Source organism: Chiloscyllium plagiosum, chromosome 19 (assembly GCF_004010195.1).
Source record: "Chiloscyllium plagiosum isolate BGI_BamShark_2017 chromosome 19, ASM401019v2, whole genome shotgun sequence".
Lineage (NCBI taxonomy): Eukaryota > Metazoa > Chordata > Chondrichthyes > Orectolobiformes > Hemiscylliidae > Chiloscyllium > Chiloscyllium plagiosum.
In genome coordinates, this window is record NC_057728.1 from 27,996,145 (window position 1) to 28,016,477 (window position 20,333).

At 36.4% G+C, this 20,333-nt stretch overlaps 1 protein-coding gene across 1 annotated transcript in view; it reads right to left on the reverse strand.

Moving 5' to 3' along the window:
• Positions 1-837: 837 nt before the first annotated feature.
• The window catches only part of dennd11 (DENN domain containing 11), a 29,544-nt gene continuing 10,048 nt past the window's right edge, over positions 838-20,333 (reverse strand). Inside the window, exons 3-9 of the mRNA XM_043709423.1 lie at positions 15,264-15,422; positions 13,082-13,244; positions 11,113-11,251; positions 10,051-10,179; positions 9,550-9,700; positions 7,439-7,507; positions 838-6,782 (exon numbers count right to left, since the gene is read on the reverse strand). Coding sequence (XP_043565358.1) covers positions 6,587-6,782; positions 7,439-7,507; positions 9,550-9,700; positions 10,051-10,179; positions 11,113-11,251; positions 13,082-13,244; positions 15,264-15,422 — 1,006 coding nt within the window. The 3' untranslated portion in view covers positions 838-6,586. The remainder of the gene's footprint in view (positions 6,783-7,438; positions 7,508-9,549; positions 9,701-10,050; positions 10,180-11,112; positions 11,252-13,081; positions 13,245-15,263; positions 15,423-20,333) is intronic.

The window sequence follows — 20,333 nt, forward strand, 5'->3', positions numbered from 1 at the left end:
CTTAAACTAGCAATAAAAGCTCACATTAATCTTTTTAATAACCATAATCTATCCAAAGCTCTTTACAGCAGTCACTACAGTTCAAAATAAGACTGAAATCTGTGTATACCCTCAGCGCTCCCATCTGTAACCTACACTGACTTCAATGTATATCAAATCCAAGCTCATAATTCTCAACTCTTTGCTGGCAGCGTTTTTACTGTTGAAGTACAAAACAACATTTCTGCTCATCATTTTTCTTACTTTGTTCTTCCCTCTCATCACCTACAATATTTCTGTGCATGTCTATAAATTACTCTGTGAACTCCACCTTTTTCTCCTGCGTGCCCACTCATCACCCAACCTTTGTGACTTCCACCCACCATGATTAAAGTCTTTCACTGAGTCATTCACCTCTCCCCCCAACAGCCCAATCATCACTTCCCATCCTAACTGCATTAAATCCTACCTTTATTCCATTTCTGTCAACTATGTTCTCAGGTCCAAAACACCACAATTCAATTTTTGAAACGTCAAAACCTTCTTTACAATCCATGCCTTATATATCGATCGTTAGTCACTTCTAATGAACCTTTTGGAGAAGGCCCATTTTATTCTTTGTGCCTTTAGGCACTTTAGGATACTCACAAATCATTCCAGCCACCTTCATCATGTTTCTAACGTAGCGTTGATGCATTTTCTTTAATACAACAAGCTGCAAAAAGTTTGAATACAATGTCATAAGTGCAGTGCATTGTAAACAGGCTAACTTAAAAGAGGTACTCTTTTTACAGGTGCATGATGTGGCTCACTAGTGAGTAGCACTGACAACAGATCATATCTGATACAAAAACAAGATTTACTACAGATAACTTTTAATTAGAAAATATATTAGGCACATCATCTATCCAGATTTACAGAGTACAAAATTATCCACAGAAGACATTGAGAAATTTACATCTCTTCACATATAGCTTTTATTTAAAAAAAGTCCCTTTTAGTAATTTCAACAGCAGATATCTTTTTTTTTTTAATCCAAATTTTGCATTCTACGTTCTTCTAATCCTAACAATGAAATACAGATAAGTTTCATAGCGCCTTACACAATATTTAAGGCTCTCTCTGTAACCAAAGTATTTCTTAATCTCAGGCATAACAATATGAACTTTGAATCTAAAATCTTCAACATTCAAAACAAGACAAAATTTCATAACTTCATTAAGTTGAGAGACTTGGTTTCCACCAAAATCCCAACAGACTATTGACAGGGGCAGTATAGATTTCTCATCACTCTCCTTATACCATATTGATTAACATCAATATAAACTAATCCTGCTGCACCTTATTAGAGAACGAAAATTTCAAAAACTGAGCAGGCTACAGCCATTTGCTTTTATGAAGCTATCACAAGTGTATCAAAAAATGGAGGCAGTGAAAAAAGATCAACCATTTTCCCAAAATTTTCCAAACTAAAACAAAAAAAAACTACCACTGTCATATTACTGACCCAACCAATACCTAAGGACAAAGTCACTTACCTTTTCTGACATTAGCTGCAGGCTTTCAGCTTCTACATTAAAGGAGGAAGAACAATTTCAAGGTATCAGTATAAAATCAAATACAATCTGAATGCTAGGGGATTTGGTCTAAATGCAAAAAAGTCACTAAACTATTTACTGGACTTAGTTTCCTAAATTTGAAGTTTTCTACCAAACCTCTTTCAAACTAAAAATGTCAGAAAGTAATAATGAAAGCAAAAATAGTCCTTAATAGGAAAAGGAGTGAGTCATTCAGTCCCTCAAGCCTGCTTTTCCATTCAATAGGATCATCTTATTAGGCATGGATGCTGACATATTCCTTTTCATGTTTGGAAATGATTGGATTTCAATAGCACTTTAGTTAAAATGGTTCTAAAAGGTGATCATTGTGCAGTAATATCGGAGACTGATTCACCAGTTTTGTGGATTCTCTATGGCTCGATACATAAAATAAGGTGATTCATGTCACACCAGTGCAATAAAGTGAAAAAAAAAACATTAAATGCTGTTAAAATAGATAATTTACTATCCAAGATGACTGTTTTATAACCATAAGCAAAATACTTCAAAATCAGTTTTAAAAATTAAGAGGTGATGCTTTAAAACAGTCATAGAATGTACACAAATGCAATACTCAGATTGTGTGATCACGTTTTGTAAAATTACCATTTACCTCATGTCCATGCAACTTTGAATATTTCAGAGTGTACAGTTGAGAGACACCAGGCAATACATACAAAAGACTACAAAATCTGGTTACATGTTAAATACTTGGACATACAACAGCAGCGTTGGTTTGGATTTTATACACAGCATCAACACTTATCAGTGCAGACTAAACATGAACTACAATAAGAATATTTTAGTTGTAATCACACTTCCATCAATTTGGTCATTATTCTTTTTAATAGAAGTTGGTTATTGCTGCTTAACTGCACCCTTTTAACATTAATAAATATTAATGTAAAGGAATAAAAGAATTAAATGGTTTACTGCCAGAAATGTTATTCAGGTTGGTAGCACCAGGAGATCTAGCCAGGTGTCAAAGATATCCTTAAATACAGCTAAACCAAAAGAAAAACACACCAATGCTCAAAAATATAACTGAATAGATGAAATAAGTTGTGATAGGTGTTAATTCAGCAATGGTATTAATAAACACACAAGTAGGTTGGTGTAGCTCTAGGATGTACTCAGCTTAAATATATCTCGCAATATTAAATTAACAATGTAGCTAAGGAAAAAAAGCTCTCAACCCTGGCTGGTAGGGAAGGGTAGGAAAACTTGATATCCATCCTCAATGACAAAATGTTTGTAAATGCACACACACAGTAACCATATACTTCTTGAAAACTAGTACTTCAATACACACAAACTGAAAACTAATGGGTGGACCACAAATGTAAACAAAAATGATCACTTGGATGAGCTACATGATGGAGTGTAGGCTCCAAACTCAAGGAAGGCAAAGTGCAGCTCCCATAAATTCAATGTACTATTAAAAATCAATCCAGCATTAAAAATACCCTTCATTCCAATAATAAATGTTATCCCCTTCCCAATTACTGTTACTGATAGAAAGGCATTGAGTGCAAGTCACCATTAGAAGGATCTACAATGGAATGGAAATTTACAGATTATTGATGCCCACAGATTCAAAAATAAAACCTAATCTTGGTCTCTCAACATCTGAAACGGAATCTTACTTTTTAAAGACATGAAATTATTGGATAATTATATCATTTCTAAAATTTAAATTAGACAAAAAACACAAGTCTTGCCTTCAAGTGATTGGTGAGAAAATGCACCAGATACTCCATACTACAGCACCTGTGGTAATATATTAAAAGTTTATCATTTCATAGAAAATTCTAGATTTGAATTTTCAAGTCAGTGGCATGTGTGACAATTTAATTGTATATGTAATGAAGCACCAATATTCCCAACATGCAAACAAAAAGGATTAATTCCTGAAAGATGGAGCATTGAATCTAACAATATTTTTGCTATGACCTTAACAATTTAAATGTCCTTGAGACTTTTCCTATACTTGGAGCTCCGATGATGAATTTAATATTGATTGGCTAATTGAAGTAAGGTCAATAAGCACACAGAAATCTCTCATAATTTACTAATGGGCATTTACTGAGTAGACCGTTTCCACGTTCCAATATGCATTACTTTACTGCCATTAGGTCAGTGACCTTCATTACCCCATTTTTCAATTTGTTTAGAGGCATTTGAATAATTCCCTTTGATTAGTCAGTAATGGCATTTACTTTGGCCAACTGTGAAATTTAATTGTCATATTGTGACTGACAAGTTCAATTAGCTAGAGTATGGTGTAGAATAAAACCAATAGCACAAGGGCTGTAACACCTTCCTCCACGCTTGGAGAGTGGTTATCCTCAATGCTACACAAAACCACTGATTCTACCTAATGGACAGAAATGCTTATGATCCTTTGTGGATTGTAGCTCGGTGCTGCTGCTGGAATTGCCAGAATGCCATCCTATCTTCTTCAAAGGAGATTTTAAATTTATTGATAATTTTCAACAACACTATTTAGCCCATCATTAATTTCATGAGTTTTAACAGTCCCTTAAATTTAACAAAAAAAAATCTGTAACTCAATTCGTATCCAATAAATCAAGAACCACTTCAAGAGTTCCAAATGATTTGTGAGGCATAACCTATTATTTATTGTGCAAGTGCTCTTAGAAAAATACCACAAAGGGGTTTAAACAAAGTAATATAAATTTTAAACATGATGCGTTATTTGAGAAAGCAAACTTTAGACTTTAGTAGAGTTCTGAACATTCCCATTAAAATATTAGAGCTACGGTAAACTTTGGTGAAAATCTATTAAAATTGGTGAAGTAAATGAAACAATATTGATTACGACAGGCTTGAAAGATTGAGAATCTGAGTTGACTGGAAAATTTTAAAATCCCTTGAATCCCGAGAGAGGTTTGAAAACCGAGAAGGTTTTGCGTAAGTGAATTGTTTTGACAGCCTGATACATATTAGGGCAGCTTAAACTCAATCATCTCCAGAATGGAAAAAGAAATCTCTCAGTTACACAAAGAGTCACTTGTGATAAAATATTTCACTCTCTACATTGTGATAATCTTTTGAAGCAACCTGAATTACACATTTGCGAGTGAATACAAGATAAAGAAATTAGATAATTATTTGAAGTTGAAAAGCCTTCGTTCTGTATTCTTGATTATCATACAGCACTTTTAAAGAATGAGTGTATACCCTGCAGGTACATAACTATTCTTCTTTATTCAATCTGTATATTAAACTTCAATTTTTACAGAACAAAGAAATCACTCCAAATCAGCCCTGTTATCTCTCAACCATTCATTGTATTCCATCCAATTGTCCTTTAAACCATTTATTCATTTCTCTGTTTAATATTCAATTTGGATTTTTACATACTAAAACACAATTAGAAAGTGTCCCCAAAAACTAACCTCATTCTTTTTGATCAGCCTAATTTGATATCTACTAGCTACAGATTCACCAAACAGCTGAAATAGCTTGCGTCATTTTTCTACATCAAAGCCCTCATATTTCTAGATGAGTATGCATGTCCAACTTTCAAAACTGATCAACATTTAATGCTAGCCAAACAGGTCTGTAACTGATTTATTGTTAAGTTTCACCAACTTTTCTTAGCAATCCCTTTTCCCCTCCAATAGCTCAGCAGACTCATCTTACCCTCTCATTCATACAAAAACACAGAAAAAGAGATACATACTTATTTTGTACCTCCACCATCCCTTCACACTGCATTTTCTTTTAATCTAAGCTTCAACATTTCTGCAACTATTTTAACAATCGTTATCATTTTCCTTTCTTACTCCATAGCTTTCTTCAAAACTTTACTTAGTCCTTCTATTTTGTACATTCTAAGTACCATTTAAAATTTATTTTTTCAAATGTATTTGAAATTTAATGTTAATTTTTCTGCTCGTTAAATGATTACCAAAAGCAGCATAAACATTTCAAAGAATTCGAAATAAAGATGAAGGCGACAGTTTGGAGTACAGCAATACCATGTCTCATCCTGAGCAAACAGCTTACAATGCAAAGGCTTCATGAAAAGCATGCAAACTATTCCATGCAACTGCCTTACAGGTAGCACTGAAGAAACCTTTTCTCACTTAAAATAGTGATCACTCCATAAATAGGCTCCAACTTTCCCTTGTAGCTGCTGTTTAACAGCAAGATGTAAGATGCAGTCAAACATAGAAAACAATCACTGAATTTGTGTTTAACATGAGTTTGCAGATGGTTCTGTCATCAGAGAGAACTATTCCGGATCAGAAAATTCCTTTCATTCCTTGCATTTCAAATTAATAATGGTACATTGTAATGGGATATATAGTTAAGTGATTAAATTTGTTTTCATGTGGAGCATCAAAGTCATCTATCACAGCCAATAAGTCTTAAAGGTTGTGCAAAGGGACAATTTTCAATGCCTGTTCTAGAAAACAAAATCCCAAGTTTAAAAGTGAATGGGTTATTGCAAGCCATTAAGCAGAGTAGCTAAAGAAAATCAAACTGAGGACTTACTGAAAAGAAGAATGCAATTTTAGTTGAAACCTGATAAACAGGGAAGGCTCACTGCATTTCACAGTGGTGTAGTATGGAGTCTCTGATGTACTAGAAATAAATTCATATGAATGCATTCATGCATATGTGCTAATTCACAGCTGCTAGTTGTACAACACATTCGCAAATGGCAAAAAAAGTCAAAGGAAAAATCAAAAACTACAAATAAATAAAATTTCCTTCAAATGTGTTTTTCTTCCAGTTAAACCGTTAATTTCTCCCATTAGTTCTCCAAAAATATTTAAATACATAGATAACTGAAGAGGCAGGAGAACAAGTGACCCATGAACTGACCTGGGCACAACTCAAGAGATTGTGGCAAGTCATGATACAAGTGCACTTGGTTTTAATTAATTTTTTTCAAACTCTATGCATCCATTCAAACCTCCTGTCTTGGTCCTTCCCAGTTCATGTAGCAGTTTGTTTGTCAAAGTTCACTTGGATCATGGGCAACAAGGATTGTCGATAACCAACATTACATCAATGCCATAAACTTCAAGCAAGTCCATCAGGAAGATGCGATCCCCCTGGGGATCCAGCCCCATACTCCTCACATGGTCAGCTGTCAGTGTTTTATCTTGGCATGCTGAAACCTCCAGCAACATCTGGAAGATTCGATTGTTCTGTTCCATGAAAAACCTGCAAGAGAAGTGGGACAACATTAGCTAGCTGACGAGTCAAACAGCTTTAATGCATGAAGAGTGGTAATTGCATGAAGACATGATGTTCACAGAAACAGTATGGCTCCCAACTTAGTAGACAGACAAATGCTCCAATTAGAGCCTTTCCAATTCTACATGAGAACAATTTAAAAAATCACAGATCTAGACTAAGCAAATCACTCTTCATTAGCAATCAGGAAGACAAGAATGAATTAGAAGTTTACAAACTTTCTCCAATTTCTGTATTTCACAGCATTTCTTTTTGATCGCTCCGTGATCTATGCATTTTAATTTACCTGACAACCTTGCTTAGCAATTAATTCTGAACTGGAACATAATTAGACATAACTCGCCATTCATAACTATATATTTAGATTCTTTCAATTCTTTGTGCTAACGTAAGGAAAAGTAGACACCTGGAATCCAATTCTGCATTATCGAATAAGTTTTTTCTACCGTTAAATTTATTTCAATTTATGGTTGAAACGGACTGAGACTAGACTTCAAATAAAATTGACTCACATGGTTCATTAGAATTCATCAGAGCTAGAGTTTTGTCCACTGGACAGACTTGGATCTTAATATTGCCTTTTTCCTCTCTTTCCCAACAAGTCTGCACTGCTAGTTACTTACAGAATGAACAGGTCTTCTTCATTGGTACTGCAGTCTCCCCCCACCTCCTGAGAATAAAGTAGCATTTGCCTGTTGAAAAGATTTATATGTCATGTGTTAGAAGCAGGACTGGAGGAATGCACTGTAGCTTTAGTCTGACTGCTCATATGTTGTGCTACAAAATTAGTTTCTCTGTTACCAAGATGACCAATTAAATACCTCATAGGTCATACAACATGGAAACAGACCCTTCAATCCAATTCATCCATGCAGACTAAGTTTCCCAAATTAAAGCAGTCCCATTTACCTGCATTTGGTCCACATCCCTCTCAACCTTTCCTATTTATGTACCTGACCAAATATCTTTTAAACGTCTGAACTGTACCAGTTCATTCCATACACTCATCACTCTGTGAAAAAGGTGCCCCTCAGGTCCTTTTTAAATCTTTCTTCTCTCACCTGAAAAATATGCCTGCTAGTTTTGAACTCCTCGGGAAAAGACTTTTGCTATTCACCTGATCTCAGCCCCTCACCATTTTATAAACCTCAAAAGGTCACCCCTCACAACCTCCTATGCTGCAGTGAAAGAAGTCCCAGCCTCTTCAGACTTTCTCTAAAATTCAAACCCTCCAGTCCCACTAACATCCTTGCAAATCTTTTCTGCACCTTCTACAATTTAATAATATCCCTCCTATAGCAGGGCAACCAGAACAGTACACATCCTCCAAATGTGGCCTCCCCAGTGTCCCATACAACCGCAAGTTGGCATCCCAACACCCATACTCAATGGTCTGACCAATGAAGGCAAGCATAGCAAACATCTCTTTACCACCCTGTCTACCTGTGACACAACTTCCAAATAACTATGTAGCTGAACCCCTAGTTCTCTGTTCATATATCAGGATTTAAATTCAAAAAGATCCATCAACCAGGTTTCTTAAACAATTATGGGTTTATTATTTCATCAAAATTTACCCAATAAAGATACAATAATTGATGAACTTACATAGTCAGCAACATAGAGGTATTTTCACCTACAAACATTCCCAAATGACACATGCAAATATGAACAAATATGCTTCAGAAACAGAGGAAAAGCGATTTCTCTGTAAAGAATGGCTATATGAAAAACAACAATAATTCTGGCCAAGAGGTTATTCTTGTAGTCAAAAAGATAAAGATTACGATTTTGTGGCATCTTTTGCTCTCATGCTCTGACACATATAGACATGAATGGCTGTCTCTAAGATCTCATGGTTACAGCTTGCTCAGGAAATAGCATCTTCCAGATATTCTTTTAATCATTCTTTCAGAACAAATAGGCTGTATTCCAAACTAATGCAAAAAGAGTTTTCTTTCAGAAATGGGAAAGATCAGCTGGGCAACTTGTTCATAGTTGGCTTCTCCCAAAAGAATCAGATAAAACCACTTCAAGCTAGTCACAATTAACAAACAAGCTCCAGTATGCTCTACAGTAAAGCAAATAGTGATCACTAATTATGAAACTTCTGGGAAGCCTTGTTAAAAAATATCTTCAACGTCCACAGTGAACCTTCAATGAACTCTTTTGAAGAAGCTTCTCCCCGATTGTCCACAATACTTGAAATGCATTCCATTTCCGACAAGCCTTCAAAATTTAAACCCTCTAAGCAATATTAAATACAGAACAACTTCATTGCACATGCAAATATAAATAGAATACTATACACAGTTCCATCTGCAGAGCGAGGGCAATAAAAGTATTCACAAGGCAAAAGCACAAGCCATCCATTGCCTGCCTAAATTATACAATAATCAGGAGTATCTATCCTCACTCAGAATCCCTACAGTATGGCAGCAGGCCATTCAACCCACTGAATCTATACCCACCCTCCAAATAGCATCCCACCCAGACCCATTCCCCTACCCTGTAAACCTGTATTTTTCACAGCTAGTTCACCTAGCCTACACACCCCTGGACATTCTGGGTAATTTAGCATGGCCAATCCACCTATACTGTACATCTTTGGACTCAATTCTTCGAATATCCTGAAGTAATAGGACAGAGTGTTAATTAACCAATACATCATTTTTAAGTAAAAGAGGAAAAGGGAGAGGAAAACTGAGGGGAAAAGAAAAGGGATTTTGCTTACCTCTGGTCATTGAGCTTACGATACTTGTCCTTATCTGCACTGTTTATTTTAAGTAGTTGCTGCAGGTGCTCACGGTCTGCTTTCACATTTTGGTTATCAACGTAAACATCATACAGATCTTTTTTTTCTTCAAAAATCTTTTCTGTTGTGCCTTAAAACATGGAATGCAATTTGTAATTAAGAGCTCACGATCACATTCATGGAAACCCAACTGGCATTTATACAATTAGTCCTTAAGTAGTGCAGAACTTGAATATTGCTGAAAAAAGGAGACAAGGGGTTTTCCACATGAATTGATGTTCTTATGAATTATCTTGATGAGCACAAGAAAAATGTATTTTTTCCAGCAATTTAAGAATTACTCCTTAAATTTTGTAAAACTTTTATAAACATGCTGAGATTTTGCAGTTAAACAGAACCAAAATGCTGGGATGCTGCCATCTGTTAGATCTTCAAAGAGACTTACGTTAGAAGGCAATTTCAGAATGTTTTTTTACTTACATGCCACATAAGATACTTCCGTCTCCAGAGTTTCAATATCCGCTACACTGATGTAGAAGTAAGGCTTGGTTTCAGGCACTCCTCTGATCCCAGGCAGCGAAACATTGGCCAGACAGCAACAACAGTAAACTAGAATTGAAAAAAATGGGGGAAGAGAGAGAGAGAGAGAGAGATAATGAATGTAGTGATGTGCTGAGTAGGGTGAGAGAGGGCTAGATTTCTTACCTGGATAACAAAAGGGTCAGTGGAATGTGGAGATTCAACTAACAAAGAAAGATGGAAATTAACTTCAAAATCCTTACCAGTGTTAGATTGATATGATCACACAAGATCTAACCGTTCTTGTCTAAGTAACTTCAAGTCAAATTTAGCTACTGCATTGATAATCAAGATCAAGGAATAACCCATTTTGGTTCTCTGCAATATTGCATACGTTACTTACCTTCAGAAGCAAAAGCATTAGATTCCCTACGGTATGGAAACAGACCTTTCGGCCCAACAAGTCTACACCAACCTTCCAAACAGTAACCCACCTAGACTCACTCCCCTACCCTACATTTACCCCTGACTAATGAACCTAATACTACGGGCAATTTAGCATGGCCAATTCACCTGACCTGCACATTTTTGGACTGTGGGAGGAAACCGGAGCATCCGGAAGAAACCCATGCTGACACGGAGAATGTGCAAACTCCACACAGACAGTCGCCCGAGGTGGGAATCGAACCCAGGTCCCTGGCACTGTGAGGTAGCGGTGCCGCCCCAAATTATACTTTATGTGTTTAATCAAGCAAAAATAAAATAAAAATGATGACTCATCTTGTTTCTAATCAGGAATAGTGCTAGCTATGTAACTTATCATTTTTTCAGGTTACTGCTGCACAGCTTGAGCTGGAACCTTACAAAATGTTTCATGCCAATAACTGGAATTATGAAACTATGGAGCCAACAGTCACTATTGCAAATGACAGAATGGTCTGTGCTTCATATTCTCATTTTTAGCGTTACATGAACTTTAAATTGCGAGCTGCATTAAAAACTGAATTCAATCAAAGCACGCACCTCTGTAGCAGACCACTCCAACGGGAGGGGGAGAGAAAATTAAAATCCGTTTCCTTAAAAGTGCAAATTTCCAAAGAACCATTATCTGTTCCCCAAAAAACTTGATGAACTGTGACATGCACCCTGCAGGATGTGTGATCTGTTTCCAAGACAAGAATTTTAGCAACATTTCAATAATACTATTTGCTAGTTAATTGACTGAATAAGGATTCTGGCAGCAAATTCTCAAATAATGACAAATCCAAACAGAGACACATATCATGTATGTTTTAAATAATAATGGTGTTTTTAGGACAAGGACTAGGTTATTGCAAATAAAATTCAAGATAACGCTGATCTTGGGTATACTAAATATTTGAGAAGATATTAATATTAATTATTCAAACACAATGAAAGGTGGAGCAATAAAAGTGAAATTAGCCCTTCCTGGGCAGAACCCATGTTTTCTCATAACGGTTGGCCAAACCTGGACTCTAATAAGTTGACTGATCACAGACAACATGACAAAGTCAAACAATGGCACTTACTTTTCATAATGGATGGACATAAATATAAAAAGAAGCAGGATTGTGAGATGTAAAGTAACATTTAAATCTTATTCCTAATTGAGTCTATATCAATTCTATACTTTGATTTATCAATGTAGCATTTATTCATTCTAGTTTATTCATGTTCAGTGGATTATCTAGAGTCACTTCTGCCAAACCTATTAAAAACACAGCGTGCTGCACTAGTGAAGGAAATTCATAAAAATAACTTTCTCGTGCTTCCCTTTACGTTATAGGGTATACGTTTAGCTAGCCAAGTCCATTGTCTGGATCACTTTGCTTTTCAAACTCTCTTGTTAAGACATTTCTTAAACCCAACCATTCAATCAAGTTCTAATCACTTCACTATCAAACTAGTTTTGGATTTTTCAGTGAAGTAATGAACTAAATAAGAGTAGTGCAGGTTGGTCATTAACTAAAATGTTGCTTTCAAATTACACTCCAAATGTACTCCATAGAGAAATAAATTCTGCTCTTGTACAACTTGTTATGCAGGTTTAGATTAGATTACTTACAGTGTGGAAATAGGCCCTTCAGCACAACAAGTCCACACCGACCCTCCGAAGAGCAACCCACCCAGACCCATTACCCTACATTTATCCTTCACTTAACACTACAGGCAATTTAGCTTGGCCAATTCACCTAACCTGCACATTTTTTGGACTGTGGGAGGAAACCGGAGCACCCGGAGGAAACCCACGCAGACACGGGGAGAATGTGCAAACTCCATACAGACAGTTGCCTGAGGCAGGAATTGAACCCGGGCCTCTGGCACTGTGAGGCAGCAGTGCTAACCACCGTGCCATCGTGCCGCCCAAAAGGCTTTTGTCTCTAGGTCAAAGTGAAGTGGATGCATGTTGAATGCCTTTGCTCTCAGCACAATTTGTAATGGTCAAATTTTGATTGTTTTGTTCCATTTGCCAATAGTCTTGAGTCCATCCAATTAAACTGCTCATTTAGCTAACTTGTGGACCTAACCTTGAGATTCATTCCAGATAATAAGCATTCAAAAGAAAAAAAAGCTTTGGATTCTTTTCCCCCTAATGATGTGGACACCTGAAGCTATATTTCCCAGTCGATTCAAAATTCCAAGTTATTACATTCATTTTAATCTGCTCAAAACTTTCATTTTTCGAAAATGTTAGTGGAGAATGTACATTCCCACTTGTTTTGCACACTATAAACTGAAGCTTTTAACATCTAAACCTAATACAAAAAGCATTATTGGAATTGCTTAAAACAAAGCCAAAAGAACTTAATTTTCAAGTGATTATGAAATTCAACTTGTGCCAAATTAGCAGAGTTCAGATGACAGTGGTATCGCATGTAGTAATTACCATATTATTTGGGTTTGCAAATCCCTTTGAACAACTATATGCCTTTCATACACCAAATGCTTTAAATAGTTGTGTTATTTTTACCTTCATCTCTGGATACATGTACTTATTAACAGGTGGCAACCAGTGAAGGGGCTGAAGGGATGTAGGAATTCCTTTGCTGCTCATCGCTGTTGGTAAAACACCTTTCTTGTCTTCATAAAAGGCTTCTAATTGTGCATAATGCCCAGGGATTTCAAGCTGATGCCTGTAAAAATATACAATGTATTCTGAACTATTTGGGGATTTTGTAACTTTGAGAATTTCAGTTCAATATCTTTACTGTGTGGAGGGGTTTTTAAAATATTGCCTATCTTTAGAACAAAAATTGACACTCAATTTATTTAACACAGTTCTATGTCATCTGGACAGACCATGTTTGTTAAGCTTACAGGGAAGGGTGGGGAGTACAACAATCCTTTCTTAGATATTGCTTTCAGATGTTGGTTGTACTTATGTCAGTCAATAATCCAATAATTGTACTAAACTAAATCACAGCAATTCATTCAATGGTTATCCAAAGCTTTTGTCTCTAGGTCAATGTGAAGTGGATGCATATTGAATGCCTTTTCTCTCAGCACAATGTGTAATGGCGAGTTGAGGTTCTGCATGTAGGTTTGCTCGCTGAGCTGGAAGGCTCATTTCCAGATGTTTCGTCACCCTTCTACGTAACATCTTCAGTGGGTCTCCAGGCGAAGCACTGTTGATAATTCCTGCTTTCTATTTAGCGAGCAAACATATTTCCAGAGCAATTTGTAATGGCCAAATTTTGATTGTTTTATTCCATTTGCCAATAGTCTTGAGTCCATCCAAGAAAACTGCTCATTTAGCTAACTTGTGCACCTAACCTGGAGATTCATTCCAGATAATAAGCATTCAATACAGCAAGAGGAATGAGATAGACTAGGGCGAAGTGAATGCCAACATGCCCCTTTTCTGTGATCTGCAGAATCAATAATATATTGTAAGTATAGACCAATGGGTATGCTATGTGCATAGTTTAATGCAATTTTTCTCCAAATCCAAAGAAGTGCAGAAAGAAAGAAATATTTAAAAAAGACAAATTTAGATGCTTGGTGCACAGACCGTTAAATTCCAAAGACCCCAGTACATCTGGTGGCATTACAGTGCTAAAGGGAACAGATGAATCTCCAGTTCAGTAAGAATTAACAAATAGTACACAAAATGCAATATATCACATTGTGTATCTCACAGCGGCTGTCTTAGTTCAATAAAATCTAGATTGTAAGCTACTGATACTGAGGAAACTTCCAGGCTTGAATGTTGCTCTATGTAGAGTTATTTAGAGGGTAAGGAGGCAGGGAAAATTAAGATAGCAATTATTTTTTTTTCTCAGTAAGCAATGTGAGAAAAAGCTTAGTTAAGTCCAAGAGGAAGTGTGATATCTTCAAAAATGAATTTCAGCCATTACTATACTAGTGGTGGACTCATGTAAGGTATAGCAAGCTGCTGGAAGGGTATCCACGTTTATAAAATTAGATTCAAATGACTGCAAAATCAAATTGATTGTTGATGAATTACACAGATGATACATCAGTATTAGAAAATAAACATAAAATAGGTTGCACTTTTGAGTTTATATACTTCAGATCTGAAAATGAGTTTCAATTGGAAACTTGACTAAAAGCATGTTTTATTTAAACATGGAAACAAATCAAAAAATACAAAGGAATAAAACATAAATGAGAATGAATCAAATTAAATAGACAGATTTTTGTAATTCTCATGGAGGTGCGAAACTGGTGGGTGAGAATGTATTAAATCAAAAGATTTTTAAATAATGAATCAGTAAAAAAGTACAAGAAAGTTCATCAAAACATTTCAAGAACAAGCAAATGTGTCAGTACCAACAGAAGTCAGTATTATGAGGGAAATAAATTAAATAGGCAGCAATCTATTAATTATCACTTTTTACACTTAGCTGAGAATTGAGGCAAAAGGTTTTCTTAGTAACAAATCAGTAAAACAAGTCTATTTAAGTCTACATCAGGAAACATTCAGTTAGCAGCACAGAGTTCATGTCGTTTATTAGTAACAGAATAATGTAGGTACAAGTTAGTGAAAGGACCTTTAAGTCTGCTTGGAGAAAAATACCTATTTAGTCTACAACTGTATGAGTTGCAAACATTTTTCGATCTGTGAATGCTTACACCATTCACATGAAATGATTCATCACATTAAGGGCTACTAACACAAGAGCCCTCACCTGACCTGATTCTCCAGGAAATGCATGTATCTGTATAGGAGTGTATACGATGGGGACAGTATTCCAACAGATTTCATTCGAGCGCCTCGTTCCAGTTCACTCTCCACAGGCATGTTGGCAAAGCATGCCATACCAAAGTAGTTACCTTTTCGAAAGTAGCTGAAAGCACAAAGGACAGCTATCTGATCAGGAATAGATATTAAATTTAATTGACCAATTGTTTACTTAAATTCAATCTTCTGAGATAAAGGTTTTAAAAAAAAACTTATTAGCAAAATACAGATGAAATTTCCCAAGACTTAAGGCTTACCTGATACACTATTAGCATCAAGGTGCTTAAGTCAAAGACTGACGGTTTTGTAACACATTTTGAAGCTAGAAGCACAAGACATGATGGCAGCAAACGCCCTCTACTGGTTGAAGTCCAAACAACACACATAGATTGATCATACTGAATAGCAGAACAGGCTTGGTGGGTTGAATTACCCCATCCTATTCCTAGCTCTCTAGGATGTGTTAATATCAAAAAACAGAAAAGATAGGTTGACTTTTTGGATTTAAATATTTTGTCATACCTGAAAACTGGAAATATATAGGCTATTAAAAACAAACAACACAGAAAAATAATGAGTGAATCAGATGAATTAGACAATTTATCTATTTAAAAATAGATGCTGATGAGCTGAAAGCTAAAGTTAAGAAAGAGGCATAAGTTCAACACTTTCAAGAAGGCGAACCATTTTTCTAACAATCATTCAATGGTTACAGCATAGAAGGATGTAGCAATTTAGACAGTTATGGCTGCACCTGTTTTTAACAAGAGCAATTCAGTTACTGTCATGCACCCACTCTTTCCTCTAAACTCTGCAAATTAATTTTACCTTTAGATGCTCACCCAATTTTCTTTTGAAAGTCCTAAATAAACTGCTTTGAGGTAGTGCTTTCATGATTTGAACTAAAAAAAAAATATTGTTTTTTTAATACTGATGTGTCAAAAAAAAAGGGTTTGAAATAGATGCCCATTTTGAGTTGGTTGTAAGACTCCCAAAATTACCTTGGCTACACCTCCTCCCACCCCTCTCCTGCAAAAACATGAGCCCTGATTCCCAATTCCTCCGACTCCACTGTATCTGCTCCCAGGAGGGACAATTCCACTCCAGGACATCCCAGAGACTGAATGCCAACAGGTGGAGCAGTTGAGGGAACATCTCTGATCCACATGAACCAAACAGCCCCACTGCCGTGTGGCCAACCACTTTAACTCCGCCAAGGATATGCACATCATGGGCCACCTCCAATGCCAAGTCAAAGTCATCCACCGACTGGAGGAAGAACATGTCATCTTGTACCTTGGGATCCTACAACCACACCGCATCAACACTGACTTCACTTGTTTCCAAATCTCCCCACACCCCTCATCCCAGATCCAACCCTCCAACTCTGCATCCCTGTCTTAAACCTGACCTACCTGTCTATCTTCCATCCCACCTGTCCATTCCACCCTCCCCATTGACCTGTCACAATCACCTCCCACCTACCTTCCCCCAGCCCCCTATTTATCTCTCAGCCCTCTTCCCCTCCCCATTCCTGGTGAAGGAATTATGCCCAAAATGTCAATTCTCCTGCTCCTCGGATGCTATCTAACCTGCAATGTTTTCCCAGTGCCACACGTTTTGAATCTGACTCTCCAGCATCTTCAGTCCTCACTTGCTCCTTTGTATTCTATGGCTCTATTTGTGAAGCCCAAGATCTCTTATGCTTTCTAAGTGGTTTTGTCAACATGTTCTAGAACTGTCAATGAATTATGTGAAGATACCTGAAGACCTCTGTTCTGGCACCCAATCAGTATTGCACTTTACTTCCTCTCATCATTGTTCCTACTAAATATGTATCCAAGTTATGTGCATCTGCAAACATTCAAATTGTTCCCCATACACCCAAGTTTGAGTTATTAACATTTAACAAAAAAAAGCAAGAACTGACCTCTGGGAAAACCCATTGCATATCTTCTTAAGCTGGCATTCAGCCACTAAGCAGTCTTATTTCCTTACATTTAACTTTCTATCCATGAAGCCATTGTTCCTTTAATTCCATGAACTTCAACATTGTTAACAAAAACTTATTATGTCACAAATCATTGCTGTACCTGGCTTGCTCAGTCTCAGGGCTCTCACCCCTTCTGCCCCCTTACTTCGCAGAAATGTGTTCTCTCACTCACTCCCACCAAGCACAAGTTTTCTACCCTATAGCGTTGGACTTATTCTTAAACTTTTTTTTGGAAAAAGGATGGAACATTTGGAATTATCCACATTCTTGCATGACCCCTGTGTTGAAGTAACATTAGAAGCCCCTCTGTGATTTCCATCCTTAATTCCCTCAACAGCCTTGAATGCACTGCATCCTCTACTTCTGACATCCTGCATCCTCTACTTCTGATTTCCATCCTTAATTCCCTCAACAGCCTTGAATGCACTGCATCCTCTAATGCCTCTATCTATATTACTTTCAAAGTGGCATTTTTGAAATTCTAACCTACTAAACTGAAGTTATAACTATCATTTCCTTCTATCTTAACAACAGTGGTTAGACTAGATTTTCACAGCTGTTTTGCTTCGAATCTCATATAGTTTACTTCTACAAAAAAGGCCTCGTCTCTCATGACCCACAATATGTCTTGCTTGCGCAACACAATTTGTAGCCAGGGCATAGATCTGAGATGAATAAGAAACCTCTGGCTATGTTCTTTCAGTTATTGGTCAGTAATCATTTGTCCTCAAATGTTTTCTCCACTTCTGATAAGGGAGCAGATTAACATTTTACCAGAATCATGTCTCAAGCTACAAACCGACAAAGATTAAAGAGTGAATAGATAAGTGAACAGAAGCAGTGACATGGTGTATATTTTCAAAGCTAACCTCAACTCCCAGAGAAGCAAAAACACCAATAAATTCTGAAACTGTGATGTAAATTAGATAAGGTGCAGGTCTTAAATCATGATGATATTAGTCTATTTCTATGTGAGGACTCTGGCTGCACCTATAGAATGATCAAAAGTAGGACAATACTATATGATAGACAGATGCTTCAGTTTTGTCACACTGACATGAGTGCTAATCATGAATGACAAATCATAGACAGAGGCCATTTGGCCAACTGCACCAATGACAGTGCTATACTAGATGCATCTAAGTAGTCCTACATCCATGTTCTCTCTCAGCCCTGAATGTATTTTCCCTCTATTTCAAGTAGTTTTCAATCACCTTTTGAATGTTACAGCTGAATCTGCCTCACCAACCAGTTTTGGTAATGGTCCAAAATGCAACCCAATGCTCTAAGAGGATGTTCCACTATTTCATATACAGTTTATTTGCCAGAATGTTATCCATTGGTTACTGACACTTCTGCTCCTGGAATTAGTTTCTTGCTTACTTTTAAAAATATTTTGTTTCGCTTCTATCATATCACCTTTTAAGCTTCACTGCTTTAAGTAGAACCACCCCAGTTTTGTGCGCTTTCCACATTACCTGAAGTCTTTCAACCCTGGTAACATTCTAGTAAATCCCTTCTGGACTCTGCCAAGGCTTTGACATTGCAGTAAAATTAGCCTTAACAAATCTAAAATTTTAGTAGCTGTTACACTTCTTTAGTTCAAACTCAACACTGAATTTAATCATCAAATGATTATTATTCCTTAGTGTTTTATTACTTATCAAGTCCAGCTCTTAACTGGTGTCATGATTCATATTGAGCTAGTAGTCCAACTGAGGTCCAGTCATACAAGTTTAGTTTCACTTGTTTTTGTACCATTAATAAAGCAAACAATCTCATATGCTTTTGAACTTCCTTTCAATTAGCCCTGCCACATCCAAAGCTTTTTTTTTGTACATGCATCCTCCAATTCAAATTTAGGAGTCATCATCTATTTTAGTAGGAAACTCATCAAAACAACTGAGAGGAATAAAATATATCTAGTAAACATTTTTAGCTACATTCTCAAAGTATACATACTCTACCACTACCCAACTTTATGACGACAAGCTGTGGTATCTAATTTTAACTTTATGGAAAAACCTGCTTTTTTAATCTACCCTATTATATACTTTGTTTCTTTCTGATAAGCTCTTTGCTTATTTAATTAAATATGAATTGTCACGGTCATTGCCACAAGTCAGTCAATTGTAGATTGTGAAGAATCAAACTTGAATGAAGAAGCCAACATTGTCTTCAAGTACCCTCCAGAGTAAAGCATCTTTTATATCACCATTTTGTTGTGGCTCAAATGCAAAGCTAACAATGCTTAAAATTACACAAATCAGTGTGATCAGAAAAAAAATTATGCAAGTAGCAGCAGTTCCTTCTCCACAAACTCCTCATTCCAGCCTAATTACTTTCACCTGACTGCTCCCTGTGGCTGAACATAATGTTGTGCATTTGACTTCCAGCCTGGCTGCAAATAACCCTGATTACTAGACTTAGTTATGAATAATTACTTTAATAATTTAACAATAAAGGAACATTTATCAAACTGTGGTCATTGCGTGATCAAATTCAATGTTAGTTTTGAAAAAGCGACGTAACAGCTATTAAGATTCAAGGTTTGTTAAGGACAACTTTAATGGAATTAAACAGAGGCTGATGACATCAACTGGGTCAAACTCCTAATGGATAAAATCACAGACGAACAGAGAGAGGCATACAAGTAAATTTTAATTTAATTCAGGATCGATATATTCTCAAGAGACAAGAGCTCTTCTTACAAAGTTAAAGGATGGATGTTTAGACACAGGAGACAACAAAACTAGAAGGCACTGGTAGAAATATAAAAGGTACAAAACAAAGCTGCAGAAAGGAATACACAAAAATTTATTAGAGCTAGGAATTAACAAAATAATGCTAGCATTAATAAATAATATTTTAAGAAAAGGGTCAGTCAAGGGCAATGTATGTCCTTTAAATCAAAACGTGGATGACATTGCAAATTAAAATAACAACATGGCAGACTTGGTGATAACCCTAGTTTGTGTCAGGTTTCACAGCATTTGAAAAATTCTAGGACTAAAAGGACTTCAT